Raw genomic sequence first — 18,858 nt, 5'->3', positions numbered from 1 at the left:
ATGAGTCACACTCCTCAGGAGGCGGCAAGGGCTCGAGACGCCTCCTGGGCATGCGTGACTCAACAGGGGAAACTGCTATAGAAAGCTCCGATCTGAGGCTCAGGGCGACCCTTCACCTACAGTGGAGCACCCACGGGGACACTACTCGAAGAAGAATAATGGGATTTGGGGTGTGGATGCACCACTTATAAATTTGAACTGGGAAGGAGGTTATTTCGGAATAAGATCCTAATGTAGACCATGGCTAAGTACACATAACAGCAGTGGGATATTGGAGAGATGCTGAATGTCAGCTGTGATACACTTCCCTAAACCAGTCAAATGTATCCCCTGACTGCGGCTCTCTCACTGAATTGTTGGTGAAGGTGAAGCCAAACACAAAGATTACACAATGTCAAAATGTACACGCTTGCGCCACCCCCTCCCCCACACCCATATTCCATATTACCTGCTTTCCCAGCAGCTCCAATTGGGGCACCCATCCCTCATCCTTGGCACCTTGGCTGAACAGGATGACTTTGCCGATGCAGTGGCAGAGAGAGATCCCAACCACGTAGCTGCTCTGCCCATTGGCTGTGATAACCTGAAATGAATAACCTCAAAGGAAAAGTGACACAGGGAGGTGAGATGGGAAACAGCCATGCAACTATATGAAGGGGTTGGGTCTCCCTATGTGGGATGCCACCTGGCTTCACTCTTCCTATTTTACTGAATTAGGCTGTTGGCCTCTTGCTAAGTAGGACACACCCAGCTGCAGACACAGACTGAAGTCAGCTCTGTGTGACAGGACTCACCTGGAACTCACGCACACACCCTTTTTGGTGATAAACCCGATATACTCTTGCCTTGCTCTGTCTAGAAAGGCCTGCGCTGCACAAGCTCATCAAAATTCACCCTCTCCCTCAATGTGGAGAGGGGTCTGCACGACTCCTTGCGCCTCCCAGACATGAATGGCACGAACTGGTTTATACTGTAACCAGGAGATTGCTTTAACAACTACAAAAAGTGAAAGTTAAGGGATTATAGGGAAGAGCAAACAGAACAAATCAGATCACCTGAGTAAATAAACATAAAGGGCCAACTTTGCTGAGCACACTAGACAGGTAAGACAGAAATAAGGAGATTTTTCACCCTGAGTGATAAACAGGCAACAGATTCTTAAGGCACAAGTGGCCCTGGCTTTCCCAGCCTTCCATACTCAGCTAAAAATCTGCTGGCCTGGGTCACTTCCTACAGTTCAGTCCTTGCCTCTCAGGTGTTGCCAGGTGTGTTGTTGTAGGGAGAGTGACACCCCTCCCCTCTTTGATGCCATTGTTCCCTTTTTAAATCTTCCTCCCACTTGCTAGAAACCTCTTTTGCTGGGACCTGGGTCAGACAGTTCCCCTTGTGTCCTGCTATCGCGGAGAGGTTTCCATTGTACCCAGTTCCTGAGGTAACCTGGTGCTTGTGCGCACTGCCCCATTGAGCCAGTGACATTGTTTGGCCTTGTATTGTTGTACCTGGAAAGCTGCTGCGGGTGTTGTGAACCTCACCACACGTTTCAGAAACCTGTATGCAGCCAACTACCACAGCTTCCCACACAACAACGACACAAACTATCCAAGGAGATGCTCATGTTTAGCAGAGCAAAACTTTTAGAATGATCCCTCACAGGACACCCTAGGTACAAACAGCTCCTCCTTACATGACAGCGGGGAATATGGGGGTGTCACAAACAGGGCTACACAGGGATCCCTTTCCCAGAACTGAGGTGCAGGGTCATCCTGAAGGGCAGGGGCCAGGACAGTGCCATTGGCATGAGACCTGGGGTAACCCCCCTGCCATACCCACCCCCTCCCGCCCTACCACTGCTCTGCCACTTCTTTGCTCCTTTTCCCAAGCCCCATGGCAGCTCCACCCTAACCTGCCACTTCCCATTCCCCCCACCCTCATTGAACCCCTTGGCTAAAGCCTCCTCCCTGAGTGACATGACCTGGGGGTTACTGGGAGGCCTGGAGCAGAGCAGCAGGGGTCAGCCACACAACCACTCACTGTGGCAGTAGGAACGGGGGTGACCCAGCAGCCTGCCCCACCCACCACCCATCTCCCAAACAGCTCAGCCCCGCGGTGGGAAGTAGAGCACCCAACCCTGACCTTGGCATGCCTGATGCAGGATTCAGGGAAGCCCGCTGGGGTCGGGGCACTCCACTTCCCACCACTGCAGTGAAGCAGAGCACAACGGGTTGGGGGTGGTTGGTGGGGCTGAGTGTGTGGTGTTGGGGGGGAGTAACAGGTCTCAGTCAGACACTGCGGGGGCCCCCAAACCACAGCATGGGATGGCTCTACTTAGATACAGCCACCTCATAGACTCATAGAACCCTAAACGGAAGGGACCTCGAGAGGCCATCAAGTCCAGTCCCCTGCCCTCAGGGAGGGCCAAGCACCTTCTAGACCACCCCTAACCCCTAGAGATGGGTTTCCCAGGCTGAGATGGGACAGGGAGCAGCTGGAAATCCAGAGGGGGGAGCGATGTGTCTGTCCAATCTGCTCTGACATATCTCCACAGATGGAGATTCCACAGCCTCCCGAAGCAATTTATTCCAGGGTTTAACCATCCTGACAGTTAGGAACTTTTTCCTAATGTCCAACCTAAACCTCCCTTGCTGCAGTTGAAGCCCATTGACTCTGAGTGGGAGGAGCAGGGCCTGTTTAAACAGGAGAGGTGGAATCTTTGGCTTTGTTCTCTCTCAGATAAGCATCTGGCTATGCTGATGTCCTGGGGATGTTGCTGAAACTTGGCTTCCCACTGCTCCCATACAGGTATGTCCCACCCGCCCACTCACAGGGTCACATCGCTCCCCCCTCTGGATTCCCAGCTGCTCCCTGTCCCATCTCAGCCTGGGAAACCCATCTCTAGGGGCCCAGGGCCAAGGTGACTCCAACTCCCAGATCTGGTACCTTGGATGGTGAAGATTTTCTTCTGCAGCTTGTTCTTGATGCACTCAAGGGTGTCAAAATTGTCCACCCGCAAGACGTGCTGGTTGGTGGGCTCAGAGGCGATTTCACGGAGCTCCTGTTTGGAGGCATCACTGGAGAAGGCATCACCGACCTTCATGGAGTAGAGGGGGGTGCAGGAGAGACCAGAACATGAGTGTCAGTCACAGCTGAAAGTCCTGGACAGATGGCCCCGCCCACCCCGAGCCCTGTCTCAGTCAGAGCCACGTGCTGCTCCGCTGGGTGGGGGGAGGGTCCCATGGGGCAGCTTGGCACAAGTGTCTCTGTGGTGTGAGGAGAGGGGCCCACAAGCCAGGAGTTATGGAGCCAGCCCCATTTTAGCACCAAGTTCCATCGGTTGTATCGGCAGCAGGGCACAGGCGGCTTCTTGCCATGAGGATTATTAACCCTCTGGGGTCTACATGACTGAGTGCCCAGGGCGCAGGGAGGGGTGAGTGTGGGCCATGTCTCTGGGGGCGCCTCAGGGTGGGGTGAAGGGATGGGACCACTGGGCTAGTCTGGGTGGGTTGTTTGCAGCCGGTTCTGCAGTGAAGTGCAGGCACCTCCCAGTCGCTGGGCCCGACATAAGCAGCAGACGAAGATCTAACAAGATCCAATGGCTGGAAGGGGAATTTACACCAATTCTGATTTAATTGTGAGGAGAATTAGCCACTAGAATAGCTCACCATGGACTGTGGTGGGTTCTCAACCCTGGCAATTTTTTACTCAAAACTGGCTGGTTTTCTGAAAAATCTGCTCTGGATTATTTGGGGCAGTTCTCTGGCCTGTGATTCCATGGCAGCTCAGACTAGATTGTCGCAAAAGTTCCTTTTCCCCTGGGAATCTGACTCTACACCTGAGTTGGTTGATGTTGGGCAGCTTATCTCAACCAAACTCTGCAAGGCGACGTCTACACAGCAGAGTTATTCTGAAATAACAACATTCGCATCTACACATAAGCAGTTATTTCGACATAATGTCGAAATAATGTCAAGCTGAAGGACTGCTTACCCCGACTCCTGTAACCCTCATTGTACGAAGAGCAAGGGAACTTGGAGGAAGAATGCTCTCTCTCAGAATAACTGTTGTGGAGCCAACGCCAAAAGTCAAAATAAGCTATTAGGTAATTAGCGTAGCTCAAATTGCAGAGTTTATTTCGAGTTTAGCCCTGCTGGGTAGACATGCCCTAAGTGGCTACACTGAAATGTAGCACTCACCAGTGTAACTCACCCATTACATGTTGAACCTCTCTAATCCAACACCCTTGGGACATGACTGTTGCCGAAGCAAAGAATTTGCAGGACCATTAGCATCACCAACACTTCCTACTACTTCCTAGGCCCGTGGTCCCCAACACAGTGCCCGCGGGCGCCATAAGTGCTCGGGGCTGGCCTGGCCCTGGGCACATGGCGCACGGTGAGCGCCGGCCCGGGAGCGCCGTAGATTGACCGCCCGCGCTCTGGGCGCGGGGCGCTTGCAGGGGACGCCAGCCCCGGGTGCGTGGCACTTGGGGGGGGGGGAGAGCGCCGGCCCCGGGCGCGCGGCACTTGGCGGGGGGGAGAGCGCCGGCCCCGGGCGCGCGGTGCTTGCGCGGGAGGGCGCCGGCCCCGGGCGCACGGCCCTTGAGGGTGGGGGTGACGGCCCCAGGCGCGCAGCCCTTGGAGGGGGTGCCGGCCCCGGGCATGCGGCTATGGGGGGGGCGGCCCCAGGCGCGCAAGTGTCCCCGCCCCCTGGCACCCGGCGGGCAAACGGCCACGCCCCCTGGCGCCCGGCAACCTTAAATGGTTGGGGACCACTGTCCTAGGCTATTAGAAGACATTTGGGGGTAAATTTGAGCAAAATAACAGCATAGAAAACTGGGAGCCAGGCTGTAAAAAAACTTTATGGGACCGCAGAAGACTTGGCGATGCCCATGGAAAGCTGACATCTGGATAACCAAAATCATGCCAGGCCACGGATGTTGCTGGACCAGAGAGTGTCAGACTACAGAGTACACTAACTTAACTCCACGTCCACAAGAGGCATTGGTAGCTGCTAGAACAATGTATTTAGGTTCATACAGTGCCCGTATGGGAACCGCATGGCTTATATCATGTGGGGCTCTGGCTATTGGCCCAGATCCATGAAGCTTCAGTGGCCAGTGCCCCACAATGCCCCGCACTGACAGTTAAGTGGGTACAAGAGACTTGGTGAGGACCCGCACCGCCGACAGGAGAGTGATGTGGGCATAAAAACCTGAGTTAATTACTGCTCTGGCTGTGGGACGATGGAACTTAATTGGACTTACGTGTGTCGTGTAAACCTGCCCTTTGCTGCTGCTGCCCATCTCAATCTCTTCTACCCAGCAGATTAACAGAGATCAATGTCAAGTGACTGAGACCAGTTTGCGGAGGATTGGAGCCGCTGTGTGAGCCCCAGGATGTGTGCAAAGGAGATTTTATAAGAGCCGGGTGACTTTGCTGTTTAACTGGGGGGGGGGGGGCTGTCTCTCAGGAACCCCTTCCTCAAATGATCCCAGATTTGGACCCCAAGCTCTAACCTGTGTCTCCAGGAGGCAAACAACATTTCATGGCCATTGGAGTCAGCATGTGGAAAACGTGACGTCTAAACTGGAAAGCGCCTCTTAACCTGACCAACAGGAGATTCAGCTCTTCTATAAAGTCACACGTTGGCCCAGTGACAACCCAACCTCAGTTTTTCTCCCTGACTTGATGGGAACCCACCACCCCATCCCATGACCCTAGACATGGCCTCAGACCCACACCAGCTCTCTGCCCAGCTGTGGCTCACCCCGACGGCATAGCGAATGATCCCAGCTCTCTCCGCCTCGGGAATAACGTCTGAATAAGAAAGTGGGTCTTTGTATTTCTGCCCATCTGTGATCACAATGAGAACCTTGGTGGCCTCCTCCCGAGCGCCGCTCCCAGAGGTGAACAGCTCCTGCCTGGAAAAGGGAGGGCGGGAAACCATGGGAGGATTAGAGACACACAACCACACCTCGCTCTCATCCACTGCTTTGGCATTGTTGATCGCAAAGTCCTTTACAAGAGAGGTCAGTGTCACTATCTCCATTTTGCTGATGGGGAAACTGAGGCAGGGGCAGTGATGTAACTTGGTTAAAGTCACACAGGAACAGAGGCTCAGGACTGGCCTCAGAACCCTGGAGTCCTTGCTCCTGGCTCTGTTCTAACCTACTAGTGCCGATGCCCCGCCCAGAGCCCAGGGGTCCTGATGCCCAGCCCCCAGCTGTAATTACTAGCCCCCAGTCGCTATCATAGCTGGGGAAAGAACCCAGGAGTCCTGAGTCCCTATACTTAAGTTGCGGGCCCTGACAGCCCTTTCCCTGTGGAGCCCATGCAGGCAGGGGGGCGATACCTACACCACTTTCCGGATGGCGGTGGCCGTGTGCGTCGTTCCACCCAGCTGTGAAACCTCCCCGACAAGCTTGTTCAGGTCACGATATTTATTGTTCTCCGTGAAGTTGAAGTGCTCTTCAAACTGATGGGAGTACTGCCTGAGCGCGAACTGCAGGGGGAGGCAACGGAAAGAGAGAAACAGCCCGAGGGGGGAAGGGTCAGAGAAGCAGGAACCGGACTCAGTTAAGGGCTGGGGCAGGTGTTCAGGAGTAGCTGGTTCTGTGGGAATTTCTTCCTGGTTTGGGATGCAAAATCCATTGCTGCTCCCTGCAGCACAGCGCCCCCTAGTGCCACCCTGGGGCCAGCCCTGCCTGCGAGGGGCAGGTAAATAGGCAGGGTTCTGCCTCTGCCTGTTACCTGCGTGTCGGTGCCACGGAAACGCTTCATGAGCTCAGAGAGAAACGTCTTCATCTTTGCAAAGTCCCTGGGTAGGATGCTGCTCGAGCCGTCGATGAGGAGCGCGATGTCTGCGACGAGTGTGAAGCACTCTGAGGGGACAGGGAAGACGCGCGTCCTGACTCACCACCACAGGGACTGAGAAAACCCCTTGGACAGAACTAGACTATAGCCATGGGCCCAGCCAGGTGTATAGCCCCACATGCACCCCGCCAGCCACCCCGGTCAGACCAATGGCCCCTCTGTCGCAGTGTCATCCCCTCCCTGCAGTGAGTGGTCCTGAGATTAGAGCACGACATGCACAGTATGAAAAATGCACCCACCCCTCAGAGCTGGGGACAGACCCCCGGAGTCCTGGCTCCCCGCTCCTACTGACGCCCTGAATAAAACCAATCGGCCCCTCTAGGCCGGTATCTCACCCCCATCAGACCCAGGGGCCCATCCACACCCATCTCCCCTCCACCTGCCCATGGCCGGGTACCCACTGTGATCCCCAGGGTGCGAGTACCCGCCCCCACCACCATTTACTCTCACCTGGCTGGGTGCCCGGGATGCGCTGCAGCTTCCGGAGGGTCTGGCACAGAAGGAAGCAGGAGTCACCGGTTGCCTCCCCCCTCCCACTCCTCCCTCGGCCGGATTAACGCAGGCAGCCGGGCCGACAGCCGCCATGGGCCCCGGGGCAAGGTGTGGGGAGCAGCGCCATAGCCCCAGAGGGGCAGGGCCTCAGTCAGAAGGGGCAGGGCTTTGTAGCCCCAGACGGGGCTGACCAGCAGCTGCTGAAGCCCCGAATCCCTTAGAATCACCAGGCCCTGGGGCAGTTCCCCTCTTTGCCCCCCGTCCGCCGGCCTGAACACAGGGGCTTTGGGGCTGCAGCCGTGGGTGCAGGTGCCACAGGCAAGGGAAGGCATCGCCTTCCCACAGGTGCCTACGCTCTCCAGCAGGGCTGGGCTGTGGCGTGGCAGCCCCGCCCTCCGACTGGCCTGGAAGGATGCAGCTTCAGGGCTGGGGCTGGGGTTTGGTCGCTGTCACTATGGCGACAACCCAGTTACAACACTTCCTGCTACGCTAGGTCACAATCACAGTTACCGTGGCAACATTGGACACTTGCCTCCATCCCTCACAAGCGGGGTGGCAGCAGGGGTCCCCCCACACTCACCATGGCAGGAAGCAGAGCCCCCTGGGGCCGGGGGAGGGTGGTGGGGTGGCATGGAGCAGGCTGCTGGGTCACTCCGGCTCCTGCTGCCACAGTCAGAGGCAGAGGGACCCTGCTGCTGCCCCACTCCAGGCCTGTCCCAGGATGGTTGAAGGCCCCCAAAGCCTGGGGCCTGAGCAGCCACCCTGAACCCTCCTACAGACAGGATGGCTCTGCTCACAGCATCACAGTCACTGTAGCCAACCAAGGCTACCTGGCTACCACCATCATTTTGCAACCCCTCCAGTTACAGGCGCTACCGACAGCCCTCGCACAGTTACCATGTTGTCATGGTGATGTCACTCAATTGTCACCTCTGCACCACTGCTCCAGCCACACTAACACCGCCCAGTTACCACCATTCATGAGCAGTGAGCTTTGGGGGGACCCAAGTCCCAGCACCCACCTCCCCTGGGCGTTGTACCTACCAGGGGCTGGGAGCCTAGAGCATCTGGAGACAAACCAAGGGACATGTTCATGGCATCAGCGGGCCCTGAGGGAGGAGAGAGGTGAGTAAATGAACCCCACTCCTTCCCAGTGCGGCACATAGACCAGAGAATGCCTAACACCAGAGAATTCCTAACACCCAGCTCTGACCACTGGGACACACACCCCCACGACTCCCCTGACCTCCTAGAGTCCAGGCTCCTTTCCCACCTCCACCCCTTGCTCTAGACCCCACTCCCCTCCCAGAGCTGGGGACAGAACCCAGGGGTCCAGGCTCCCACCCCCGTCCTATTGCTGCACCCCAAAGCACAGGGTCCTACTCTGGGTGGGGCTCTGCTGGCAGCACACGGAGCCCGGGTCACATGTGTAGACTTTGCTGGTTACATTCTCATCTCCCATCTGCTGCAGGTCCTCAACGCTCAGCCTGTGGGGAGAAAACAGGGAGTGTCGGGGATGCCCCATCACACCCAGGGGAGTGGGGGCCAGGAGGGGCAGCCCAGCTAAACAGGCCCCTCAGCATTGGGTCCCATTTATGTGGGGTCCCATGTTCAGCCCTTACCCTGCAGTGCAGGCGCTCCCGAACTGCACCGTGCTCTGTGTGAACGCCTCCCCTGACACCTGCAAGATGGTGGGTCCCTCCACGTCCACACTGAATCCACAGCTGAAGGCCAGCACTGCAGGGGTTAAACAGTCTCCAATTAGAGCGTCCCCTGTGGAGAACAGGCCAGTGGTTGGAGCTTGGGGGCCAGCTCCTTCTGGCTATGGCTCTGAATTCCTATTTTCCCCACAGCCCGCTCCAAACTGCCACGTTCTTCTCCTCTCCCAAGGCCAGGAACAGAACCCAGGCATCCTGACTCCCAGCTCCTCTCTGCCTGCTCCTGGTACCAAGTCCTCTGAGGCTATTTGACACAAATCATTCCACACACTCCTTGGCTGAGCGCTGCTGCCAGACACCCCCACTGAAACATAAATCACACAAGCAAGGCCCTGCTAAATTCACCGTCCATTCGCCAGATTTTTAAAATTGTAGATTTCATGCTTTCAGCTCTTTAAATCTGAAATGTTGCAGTGTTGAAATTGTAGCTGCTCTGCCCCATAAAGGAGTTGTGGGTGGAGGTCACAAGGTTGTTGTAGGGGAGGTTGCAACACTGCTACCCTTACTTTTGTGCTGCTGATGATGGTGATGCTGCTTTCAGAGCTGCACAGCTGGAGAGCAGCAGCTGCTGGCCAAGTTCCAGCTCTGAAGGCAGAGCCCCCACCAGCAGCAGCAGCGCAGAAGGAAGGACAGCCTGGTGTGGTATTGCCACCGAGCACTGAAGGCAGCAGGGCCCACCAGCAGCAGCGCAGAAATAACAGTGGCAACGTCATACCAGGCCACCTCTGCGTCTGTGCTGCTGACTTCTGAGCTGGGTGCCTGGCCAGCAGCCATTGATCTCTGGATGCCTGGCTCTGAAGGCAGCACAGCTGTAAGGGTGTCAATACTGCAGCCTCCTAGAGTAAGTCTATGACTTACTGTGAAACACCCTTTTGGGTCAGTACCCCCAGTTTGTGAAATGCTCGTCTCCCCCACAAAATGTGGATAGGACAAAACCGCACACAAAAGCCCCAATTTCATGGTCTGTGACACGTTTTTCATGACTGTGAATTTAGTAGGTCCCTAATCATCAATGGATTTAGTGCAGGTGAATGAATTCCTAGATTTATCTCCATCAAATTTGCTGAAGCTGATCCAGAGCAGATGCAAGATCTGTAGGGATAGAAGGTACAAATCGGTCTTTGCAGATTGATCAACTACTTGGCCATGTAGCCAAAGATTTTTAATTATTAATCACTTATTGTATGAGGTTATGATTGTGTTATATCATGTACATTCATTGTATATTAATTAACTTGTAGGATTATGAAACTATAAGACAGTTCCTCTAAACACTGAGCCAAGTAATAGACACGACTAAAACAAGCTGTAATGCAAGAACCTGTAGGTTAAAGCCTGTTTAGGTTAAAGAGTTTAGCTTTGCTATTTTAGGCCTTTGAGACAGGCGATGGTGACATAAGTGACTGAAAAATAACCTGATGCACCAGTACCAGAGAAAGAGTCTTGGGCAGGTCGCTGTGATCCAAGCAGTGCCATTTCCTCGCCTTCTTACCCCTTCGTATAGCAGCCTCCTTGCTGTATTTTCTGATCTACTAAGTTGTCATTTTCCCAAGAACCTAACAAAGAGGTTTGGTACAAATGGGCTTTGACCACTTGATCTTTATGTTCTTGTTTTGCCAAACTCCAGGTCATGCACTCTGGTTTCAGATACACAATAGCCACTAGCCTTTGTGGCACATTACACAGATATCTAGAGCTAGAGACACCCCAGCAAGGGAATCCACCATGACCCCTCAGTACATTGTTCCCCTAGGTAATTACTTGCACTAGTGAAAATTTCTATTGTATTTCCAGTCTGAACGAGTCTCACTTCAGCTTCCAGCCACTAGGTCATGTTAGACTTTTCTGTGCTGCACTGAAGAGCCCGTCGTCAGACGTTTGTTCCCCAGGTCGGTATCTATAGATCGAGATCAGCCCCCTTCGCCTTCACTTGGTTAATCTAAACAGCGATAGGTGGAGCGATGGGATTGCATCAGGTGGGTTTTCGAATGCTTCAGTCAGTCTCAGGGCTGTTCTCTGAGCCCTCTCGAATTTATCAACGTCCTTCCTGAGCTGTGGGCTGCAGAACTGGCCACAGGAGTCCAGCAGCGGACGCACCAGGGCCAAATGCAGAGTAAAATAACGTCTCTGCTTCTTCCCAAGATTCCCCTGCATAAGCCTCCAAGGACTGGCTGCACTGGGAGCTCCTTGGCCCAGGCCATTCTAGGTCTCTCTGCCAAGTCTCTCAATTAGCACAGGGGGGGCTGCTAAGCTTGTGTCATGGAGCCAGAATTGAGACCCACCAAACTCATGTCACACACACACCACCAGGCAGCCAATCAGTAGCAAAAGCAAGTCCCTAATGCACAGAGTAGCCAACTCCCCCGCTGCAGCGCTCCCCTCCCTTCTGCCCTCTCCATCCCTGCAAACCCAGGCCTGCGAAGGAGAGTCCCTTTGGAGCTGTCCCCCTTAGGCCTGGAAGATGGTAAATATCCCCCCTCCCAGAGCTGCAGGAGCACAAAGAGGGGTTGGGTAGTTGGGGACCAGGAAGAAAGGAGCTGAAGGTAGGAGAGGAATTCAGGTGCTCTTTCCCATTCTTCCCTTCATCCTTTTCCAGGCCCCATCTCCCAGTCTTAGCCCATCCCCCTCATCCTCAGTCATCCCAGAGTCTACCCCTTCCATCCCCTGATGGACCCAGGCCTCTCTGACAAACGCTATGCAACACTGCAGGAGGGGGGAGTTGCTGTGGTGTTACAGGACTGAGCAATTGCAGAACTGCATCCACCACATACCTGCTGGACTTTCCCTCCAACACCCACACACCCACACTCACATCCTACCAAATGTAGCGGCTCCCCTCCCCCATGCTTGATCCAAATTGGCTTGTGACTCTAGATGTGCATTCCTCAGAGATGCTTTGGACAAAACACCTCATGTAACCTATCCGTTTTAATGTTACAGGCTGCTGGGGCTGCCTGGCCTATTTTGGTGCTTGTATCATTCCTGTATGTGAAGTTAGAATTCTGAAATGTGAATCCGTTTATAGTTTTCAGTGTGGTAACGAGAGCCAATAGCCGTGCCCTCCAAAGCCTCGTAGATCAACTCATCAGCTTGCAAACTGCCTGGTTTGTCCTGTAAGTCGAAGCAGTGGTTGGTCCTAGGAAGTCATGTATCCATACCACCTGGTACTGGGATCCATTCTGAACCTGGTATTTTTCCAAGGAAGGGAGGAAAGTAAATTGAAAGATTCCCACCCTGGTGGAGTCTATTTAAAAAAATGGGAATCTATCAGCTCTTGTTCTTCAGCTGGCCTGGGAAACTACTCACCCTAAAAGGATACAAAGAGGGTTGGAGAGCCAAGTCAGAGCAAAAGAGTGTCTCTGTTTTCAAGGTGATGCATGATATAAGAACAGCTCTTTAGGGTAAGAATCTGTATGCACAAAGTTTTCAGGGAATTAGAACTAGCTATGCATTTTCTTTTCATTTTCATTTAGTAACTTTGATAACAGCCATACTGAGTCAGACCAAAGATCCATCTAGTCCAGTATCCTGTCTGCCGATAGTGGCCAATGCCAGATGCCCAAGGGAATGATCACAAGAGGTAATCATCATGTGATCCCTCTCCTGTCATCTATTGCTAGACAAATACAGGCGAGGGACACCATTCCTATCCATCAGGGCTAATAGCCATTGGTGGATCTAACCTCCATGAATTTAACTAGCTCTTTTCTGAACCCTGTTAAAGTCCTAGTCTTCACCACATCCTCTGTCGAGGAGTTCCAAGGTTGTGCCCTGCGTGAAGAAAAGCTTCTTTTTGTTTGTTTTAAACCTGCTGCCTATTAATTTCATTCGGTGACCCCTACTACTAATCTGTCAGTTTCCACTTGCAACCACTTAAATCCCACTGCTTACACTTAATAAAAAGACTCTTGTTTAGTATCATGGTCAGTGTAAATAACTCTCACCTGCGGGAGCCACCCCTGTGCATATATCTCTTTGATTGACAAAGGGGGCTTACCCAATGAGCTTTCACTGTATAAAACTTTCCTGGGTGCTGAGCCCTAGACCTGTGTCCTCCCAGAGCCGAATTATAGACCACTAGAACCGGAAGGGATCTTGAGAGATCAAGTCTAGTGCCCTGCCCTCACAGAAGGACCAAACATGGTCTATATCATCCCTGACAGGTATCTGTCTAACCTGCTCTGAAATATCTCCAGAGATGGGGATTCCACAACCTCCCTGGGCAATTTATTCCAGTGTTTAACCACCCTGACAGGTAGGAAGTTTTTCCTAATGTCCAACCTAAACCTCCCTTGCTGCAGTTTAAGCCCATTGCTTCGTGTCCTATCCTCAGAGGCCAAGGAGAACAATTTTCCCTCCTCCGCCCTGTGATAACCATTTAGATACTAGAAAACTGCTATCACGTCCCCTTTTAGTCTTCTCTTTTCTAAACTAAACAAGCCCAATTCTTTCAGTCTTCCTTCATAGGTCATGTTCTAGACCCGTGGTCACCAAACAGTAGATTGCGATCTACCGGTAGATCTCGGAGGCTCTAAGAGTAGCTCTTGAGCCCTCTTTGAACTGCATACCTGCGCAGTACATTTACATTAGATTTCCTCATTTGAGGAGTAGCTACTCACCGAACAATAGCACAGGTGAGTAGCTGCGAGGAATGGTGGGAATTTTTTTTAAAGTAGCAGTATAAGGATTGGGGATAGCAAGTGATGGAGAGGAGGAGAAGAGAGAGGACAGGGCTTCAAGGAAGGGGCGGAGCGGTAGATCTTGGCTTGGTCTGTCATTTAAAAAGTGATCTTAGGTGTAAAAAGGTTGGAGACCACTGTTCTAGACCTTTCATCATTTTTGCTGCTCTTCTCTGGACCTTCTCCAATTTCTCCACATCATTCCTGAAATGTGGTGCCCAAAACTGGACACAATACTCCAATTGAAGCCTAATCAGTGCAGTGAAGTGTTCAGTGTCTGCATTGCTCTGCAGGGAGACAGTTACCCCAACTCTGTCCTTGTGTAGGGGAAACCAGAGGATCTGGCTCAGCAGGACAAGATGGTTCGGAGTCCCAGAGAGCAAGATGTTGAGCATCAGTGGCATACTCAGCACACGGAGCAACAATTCTAAGGGGACTTCTGTGATCACACACGGAGCATCCCGAGCAAACTGTCCCACAGAGAAGGGCAGTGGCACTCGTGACCCACTCTCATCCAGAAGAGTTGGGAGGAACAGAACACAGAGGAAACTGAACCTAGGAGTCAAGATTATCAACACTCTCCCCACCTCCCGCTGCCCCATTCTCCTCTCAGAGATGAGGAGAAAACTCAGGAGTCCTAGTGCACAGGCCCCAGGCTGTAACCCACCAGACCCCACTCCTCTCCCAGAGCCAGCCAAGGACAGGACCCACGAGTCTTCAGCTGCTCCCATCCCCCTGCCAGAGGGGCACTCGCTGGGCACCTGTGAGGAGGATCCCAGCTTTTCCCAGTGCCTGTGGCTGGCACTTACCTGTGCACAAGCAGAGGAGCAGAGGCAGGGGGTCCATCCTGTGCTGGGGTGTAGATGCTCTCCTAGGACGTGTGAGGTTCCAGGGCACTGCCTGGAGAGGAGGCAGCAGAGCTCAGAGGAAAGAGAAGTGTTAGCTGAAAAGAGAGAAGCGCTGACGGGGAGGGAGGGGACTTGGAGGTGTTCTAAGGAGAGAGAAGAATGGGACAGAAAGACAAAGAGAGAGGCAGCTATGCTGAGACACTCAACTAGTCAGACACACAGAGGTCCATGGAAAGAGACAAAAAACCCAACCACACAGACCCTAAACTCCCCAATGCACCTAGCCAACAGTCAACTAATCAGTTTACACCCCCACCCACCCACCTCCAGATGGCCGGTATCATAGTCCTGCCAAGGCGTTGCCCTTCCCAAACTGCCCGACACGTCCTGCTCCCTGCTTCACATCCAGGCCCTCTCCGGCCTGCTGCTCCCTGCCAGAGGCTGGGGTCCATGGGCTACCCACATCACCTTCCTCTAGGTTGCTCCCACCACACCGCCTGCCCAGTGCCAGGGCTGGTGAGGGGAGGAGGGACCTGCAGCAGCAGGGGACATGCCACCCCAGGGTCAGGCCGGGCAACACGGTGCTGGGGAAGCAAGGACTGAGGCACTGCTCAGCCTCCCAGCGCTCCAGGGCTGAGGAAAGCTGGGATCAAGCTGCCCAGACTCTGGGGGCACTAGCCTGGGGCTAGGGCCAGTGGCCGTAGCGGGGCAGGGGAAGCTGGGGCACTGGGCAGGGGCCAGCAGCCACAGTGTTGACTGGGCTCCAGTTGGCACAGAAGGGGCAGTGCCTCAGACAGAAGGGGTGGAACTGCGGGGCTAGACTCCCCAAGACGGGTTCACCCCCCCACCCATGCGTACACACACACACACACACACACACTCCACCACTAAGACAACCACACATATTTTTCTAACTCCCAGGGACGACCACTTGTAGGGGAGTCTGCACTACCCTGCCTTGGCAATAACTGGTGATGTCTGCCTTGTCCAAAGTGTGGATTTCTGGCCTGTCTCAAGTCTGGTGTAACAAAGCACACCGGCAGGGCCTGAGGGTCAGGAATTGTTTTGCATAACAATGCGGAATACGCCTGGTAGGCGAGACCACAACAAGAACACCTGACAAGCCGCCTTGTTCAGATAAGCAAAAGGTAGAGATGCAGCCATAAAACTGTCAACTGCGCACACAGCAGCAACATCCTGAGTTGCAAGTTGTACCCCAAATAGGGGATTGGGCATTTTACACATCTACTCAATACGTCATCAATTAGTAAATAGCATTAGAACGACCAAGTCTCGGTCTGCTATAAATTGGGCTTAGTAAGAACAAACGATGGGAGGGAATGGGCAGGGTCGACCCACACGTCCTCCTCAATGTCACTAGAAGTGATTAGACCCTTCACACTGGCTGTGTCAGTGCCTGGTGTTCCATTGCGTGGGAAAAGGCAGAACCACGGCCTCCTGCCTGGCACTGTAGGTAGCACACAGGCGAAGTGTACGTGAATTAGGCTTTACTATTGTATAGAGTAGATCTTTTAGTAATTGCTTTCACATTGCTTTGTGCTGTATTATTTGCTTTAGAATTTATAGTAGTCAAGGTTTGAATTGTAGAGTCATTGCTCTTAAGGTTTGTAACTGTATTAATGCTTGCAATACATAAGAAAGTGGTTAAATAGCCCTGAAGGGTCGTGGGTTCAAGTCCCGCCTCCCTTGGGTCTATTTATTTATTTGGATCTAAAATAAATTGAATCACATGACACCACTGCACAAGCCCCACCCTCCCAGCCATTCCCACAGAAACTAACCCCTCGGGGCCAATGCCCCCCTTTGGCTGTGAGAGCTGCAGGGCGTAAGCAGGGAACAGAGTTCCCACCCCAGGGGAGATGTGCCCCAGCCTTGTGTCAGCTGCACCCAGTAGCAGCTCACAGGAGGGAAGCAGGGCTCTGGTAGGCCGGGGCCAGGATGGGGGAAACTCAGGGAACAGGGTGAGTTTCAACAGCAAACTGGGTTCACTTTGGAAGTTGCATTGCTGGGGGAGGCGAGCCAGCCCCTGTGCCCTGCCCTACTAGTGACTATAGCTCAGCTCTAGATGAGGGATGACTGGATCCCAACCAATGTTCCCTCCAATGTTGTCCATTCCTATGTGGAATAAGTTTTGTTCTGTGCACTACAGCATGTGTGGATGTGCACCACCAATAGAAACACATGCTGCCGGTGGTGGGAGCTTTGCAATAAGCCAGGAAGCATTGGAATCTCGCCCGGGCAGCCTTCCAAGAGCTCAGCTTACAGGGAGCACTAGCCCCACCCCAAATGCAGGCGTATCTCAGTGGTGGGCTAGTTACCCTGTATAAACATCCTCCCTCCTCTAGAGACAGCTGAGGCCCAGTCACTCCATGGTCCAGAGGAAAGCAGAGACGACAAATGGTCAGTTCAGAAAAAAGCAGGAACTAGAGATGCTTCTAATTTTTCCAGTTCCCACCTGCAGGGCCTTGTGGTTGAGTGACCATGCCCAGTGCTCAGGGGCACCATCTGAGGGCCACAAGTTGGCAGGCCTGGGCTGCCAGAGGGGGGCTGAGCCAGTGCTGGCAAACTCAGGGCTGGAGCTGCTGGCCAGCTGGGCAGAAGGGGTGGGCATTGCTTCCCGGAACTGCCGACCTGGCAAGGAGTCACAGGCCACAGAGCTCACCCCTGCAGAGCCAACTGGCCAGCCTCTGGGTCTTCCTTTCCCACATAACCTCTCCCCTCCAGCTCGATGGTGGGGGGGGGGGTGACCACAGGGCTCAGAAACTCCTCCCTGTGCACCCCCAGTGGGATCTGGGGCCAGAGGCTGGTCCTCGCGCCCTGCCCCCGGACTGCTGCTGTCAAATTCAAAGGAATGGAACCATTTCCCCTGAAGCTGGCACCATTTCTCTGGAATTCTGAGGCATGTGATTCAGCACCAGCTGCCGCAGATGGGGAAGGAGCAAAACCACTCACAGAGCTAATTTCCTGTTCCCCATTTAACAACACTCAACAGGACCCTCAGTCCTGGTCTTGTGCCCTTAAGCCTCACGGCAACAACGACACGCTTTCTGAGCTGAGCCATCAAACTGGGATCCCTTAGCTGGTTCTCATTCGACCACGGTATGGGGGGAATTCCCGAAATTCTCACATCTCAGATCAATCCAAAACCTGGGTGCATGGCATTTGAGGAGCAGGACACAGATCTTACAGGCCAGAATGGGAAATGGGCACTGTCCTACGGGCATTGGCGGCCCAGCCAAGAGCAAGAAGCAGAGAATTCTCTTCCCGCATCAGAATCCTATGTGGTATTTCCAGATAACCCGAGAGCAAGGGCATCATCTGACTGAGGCAATGGTTCCCAACCTTTTTTTTATCATTCATTATACACATAATGAATATGCAAATAAAATGTTATTGGTCCACCCAAAGCTCTGGCCCCCAGAGCCACCGCAAACAGCTGGCTTCAGCTCCACCAGCCCCCCCATCCCTTAGAGCCCCCCCAGAGTCCACCCAGCACTAGCCCCACCCCCCTCACCTAGCTCTGCGCTGCCGCCCACATGGTGGCTGCTCTAAGGCTGCTATGCTGGGCTCTGCACAGGCCTCCTGCCACACAGAGAACAGCTCTGGGAGGAGACTCTGCCCCTGCCCGGCACTGGTTGGCTAAGAGTGGGGCAGGACACCCCTCTCCTAACAACCATGATGGGAGAGGAGGCACTGGGCAGTGTACACTAGACCCAACCCCAGAGCTGCTGCAGACAGGCAGGCAGCGGTCCACAGACTTATGGCTGGGAACCGCTGAAGTAAGGAACCTAGGTTCAGCTCCTTGCTCCCTGTATAAGATCATACAAATTACTGAGGCCTTGTCTACACTGGCATGTTTCCTCACCAAAACCTGCCTTTTGACAAAAAATTGAGAGCGTTTACACTACAGTGCCACTTAGCTTGGGGAAAACACTCCACCCCAAGAGACACTTTTGTCTTTTCCCCTCCCTTAATTGTTGGAAGAGAGCCAGTGTTGTTATCTCAGTTTGTGTGTTTATTGGTTGTGTGGAGGGGAAATTGTGAAGTAGTGTGTTATGAGTCCTGATTAAACCAGATTAAGGCAGTTGGTTCGAACCATCTATCTTAGTTCGAACCAAGGAAGTTTTCCAGTTGGAAGTTTCCCATCTTTCCAAATTGCACATGGTACTAGTGCTCTGCACCCCATTCTAATTCTTTGCACTCGGTACCATATGTTGTGCACACGGCCCAA

At 53.6% G+C, this 18,858-nt stretch overlaps 1 protein-coding gene across 2 annotated transcripts in view; it reads right to left on the bottom strand.

Moving 5' to 3' along the window:
• Positions 1 to 18,122, bottom strand: part of LOC102463112 (integrin alpha-D-like) — a 38,131-nt gene extending 20,009 nt beyond the window's left edge. The window contains exons 1-10 of one of the 2 annotated variants that reach the window (XM_075928900.1): positions 14,568 to 18,122; positions 8,984 to 9,098; positions 8,745 to 8,848; positions 8,406 to 8,470; positions 7,320 to 7,359; positions 6,747 to 6,877; positions 6,353 to 6,498; positions 5,764 to 5,917; positions 2,938 to 3,088; positions 449 to 597 (exon numbers count right to left, since the gene is read on the bottom strand). In XM_075928900.1, coding sequence (XP_075785015.1) covers positions 449 to 597; positions 2,938 to 3,088; positions 5,764 to 5,917; positions 6,353 to 6,498; positions 6,747 to 6,877; positions 7,320 to 7,359; positions 8,406 to 8,470; positions 8,745 to 8,848; positions 8,984 to 9,098; positions 14,568 to 14,604 — 1,092 coding nt within the window. In that variant the 5' untranslated portion in view covers positions 14,605 to 18,122. Of the gene's footprint in view, positions 1 to 448; positions 598 to 2,937; positions 3,089 to 5,763; positions 5,918 to 6,352; positions 6,499 to 6,746; positions 6,878 to 7,319; positions 7,360 to 7,714; positions 7,990 to 8,405; positions 8,471 to 8,744; positions 8,849 to 8,983; positions 9,099 to 14,567 lie in introns of those variants that run through there. The other variant, XM_075928901.1, reaches the window with a different exon arrangement.
• Between the last annotated feature and the right edge of the window lie 736 nt (positions 18,123 to 18,858).

Source organism: Pelodiscus sinensis, chromosome 4 (assembly GCF_049634645.1).
Source record: "Pelodiscus sinensis isolate JC-2024 chromosome 4, ASM4963464v1, whole genome shotgun sequence".
In the NCBI taxonomy this organism is placed as follows: domain Eukaryota; kingdom Metazoa; phylum Chordata; order Testudines; family Trionychidae; genus Pelodiscus; species Pelodiscus sinensis.
The sequence above is the reverse complement of the archived record's forward strand: the minus strand, read 5'-3'. Positions and strand labels throughout refer to the sequence as shown.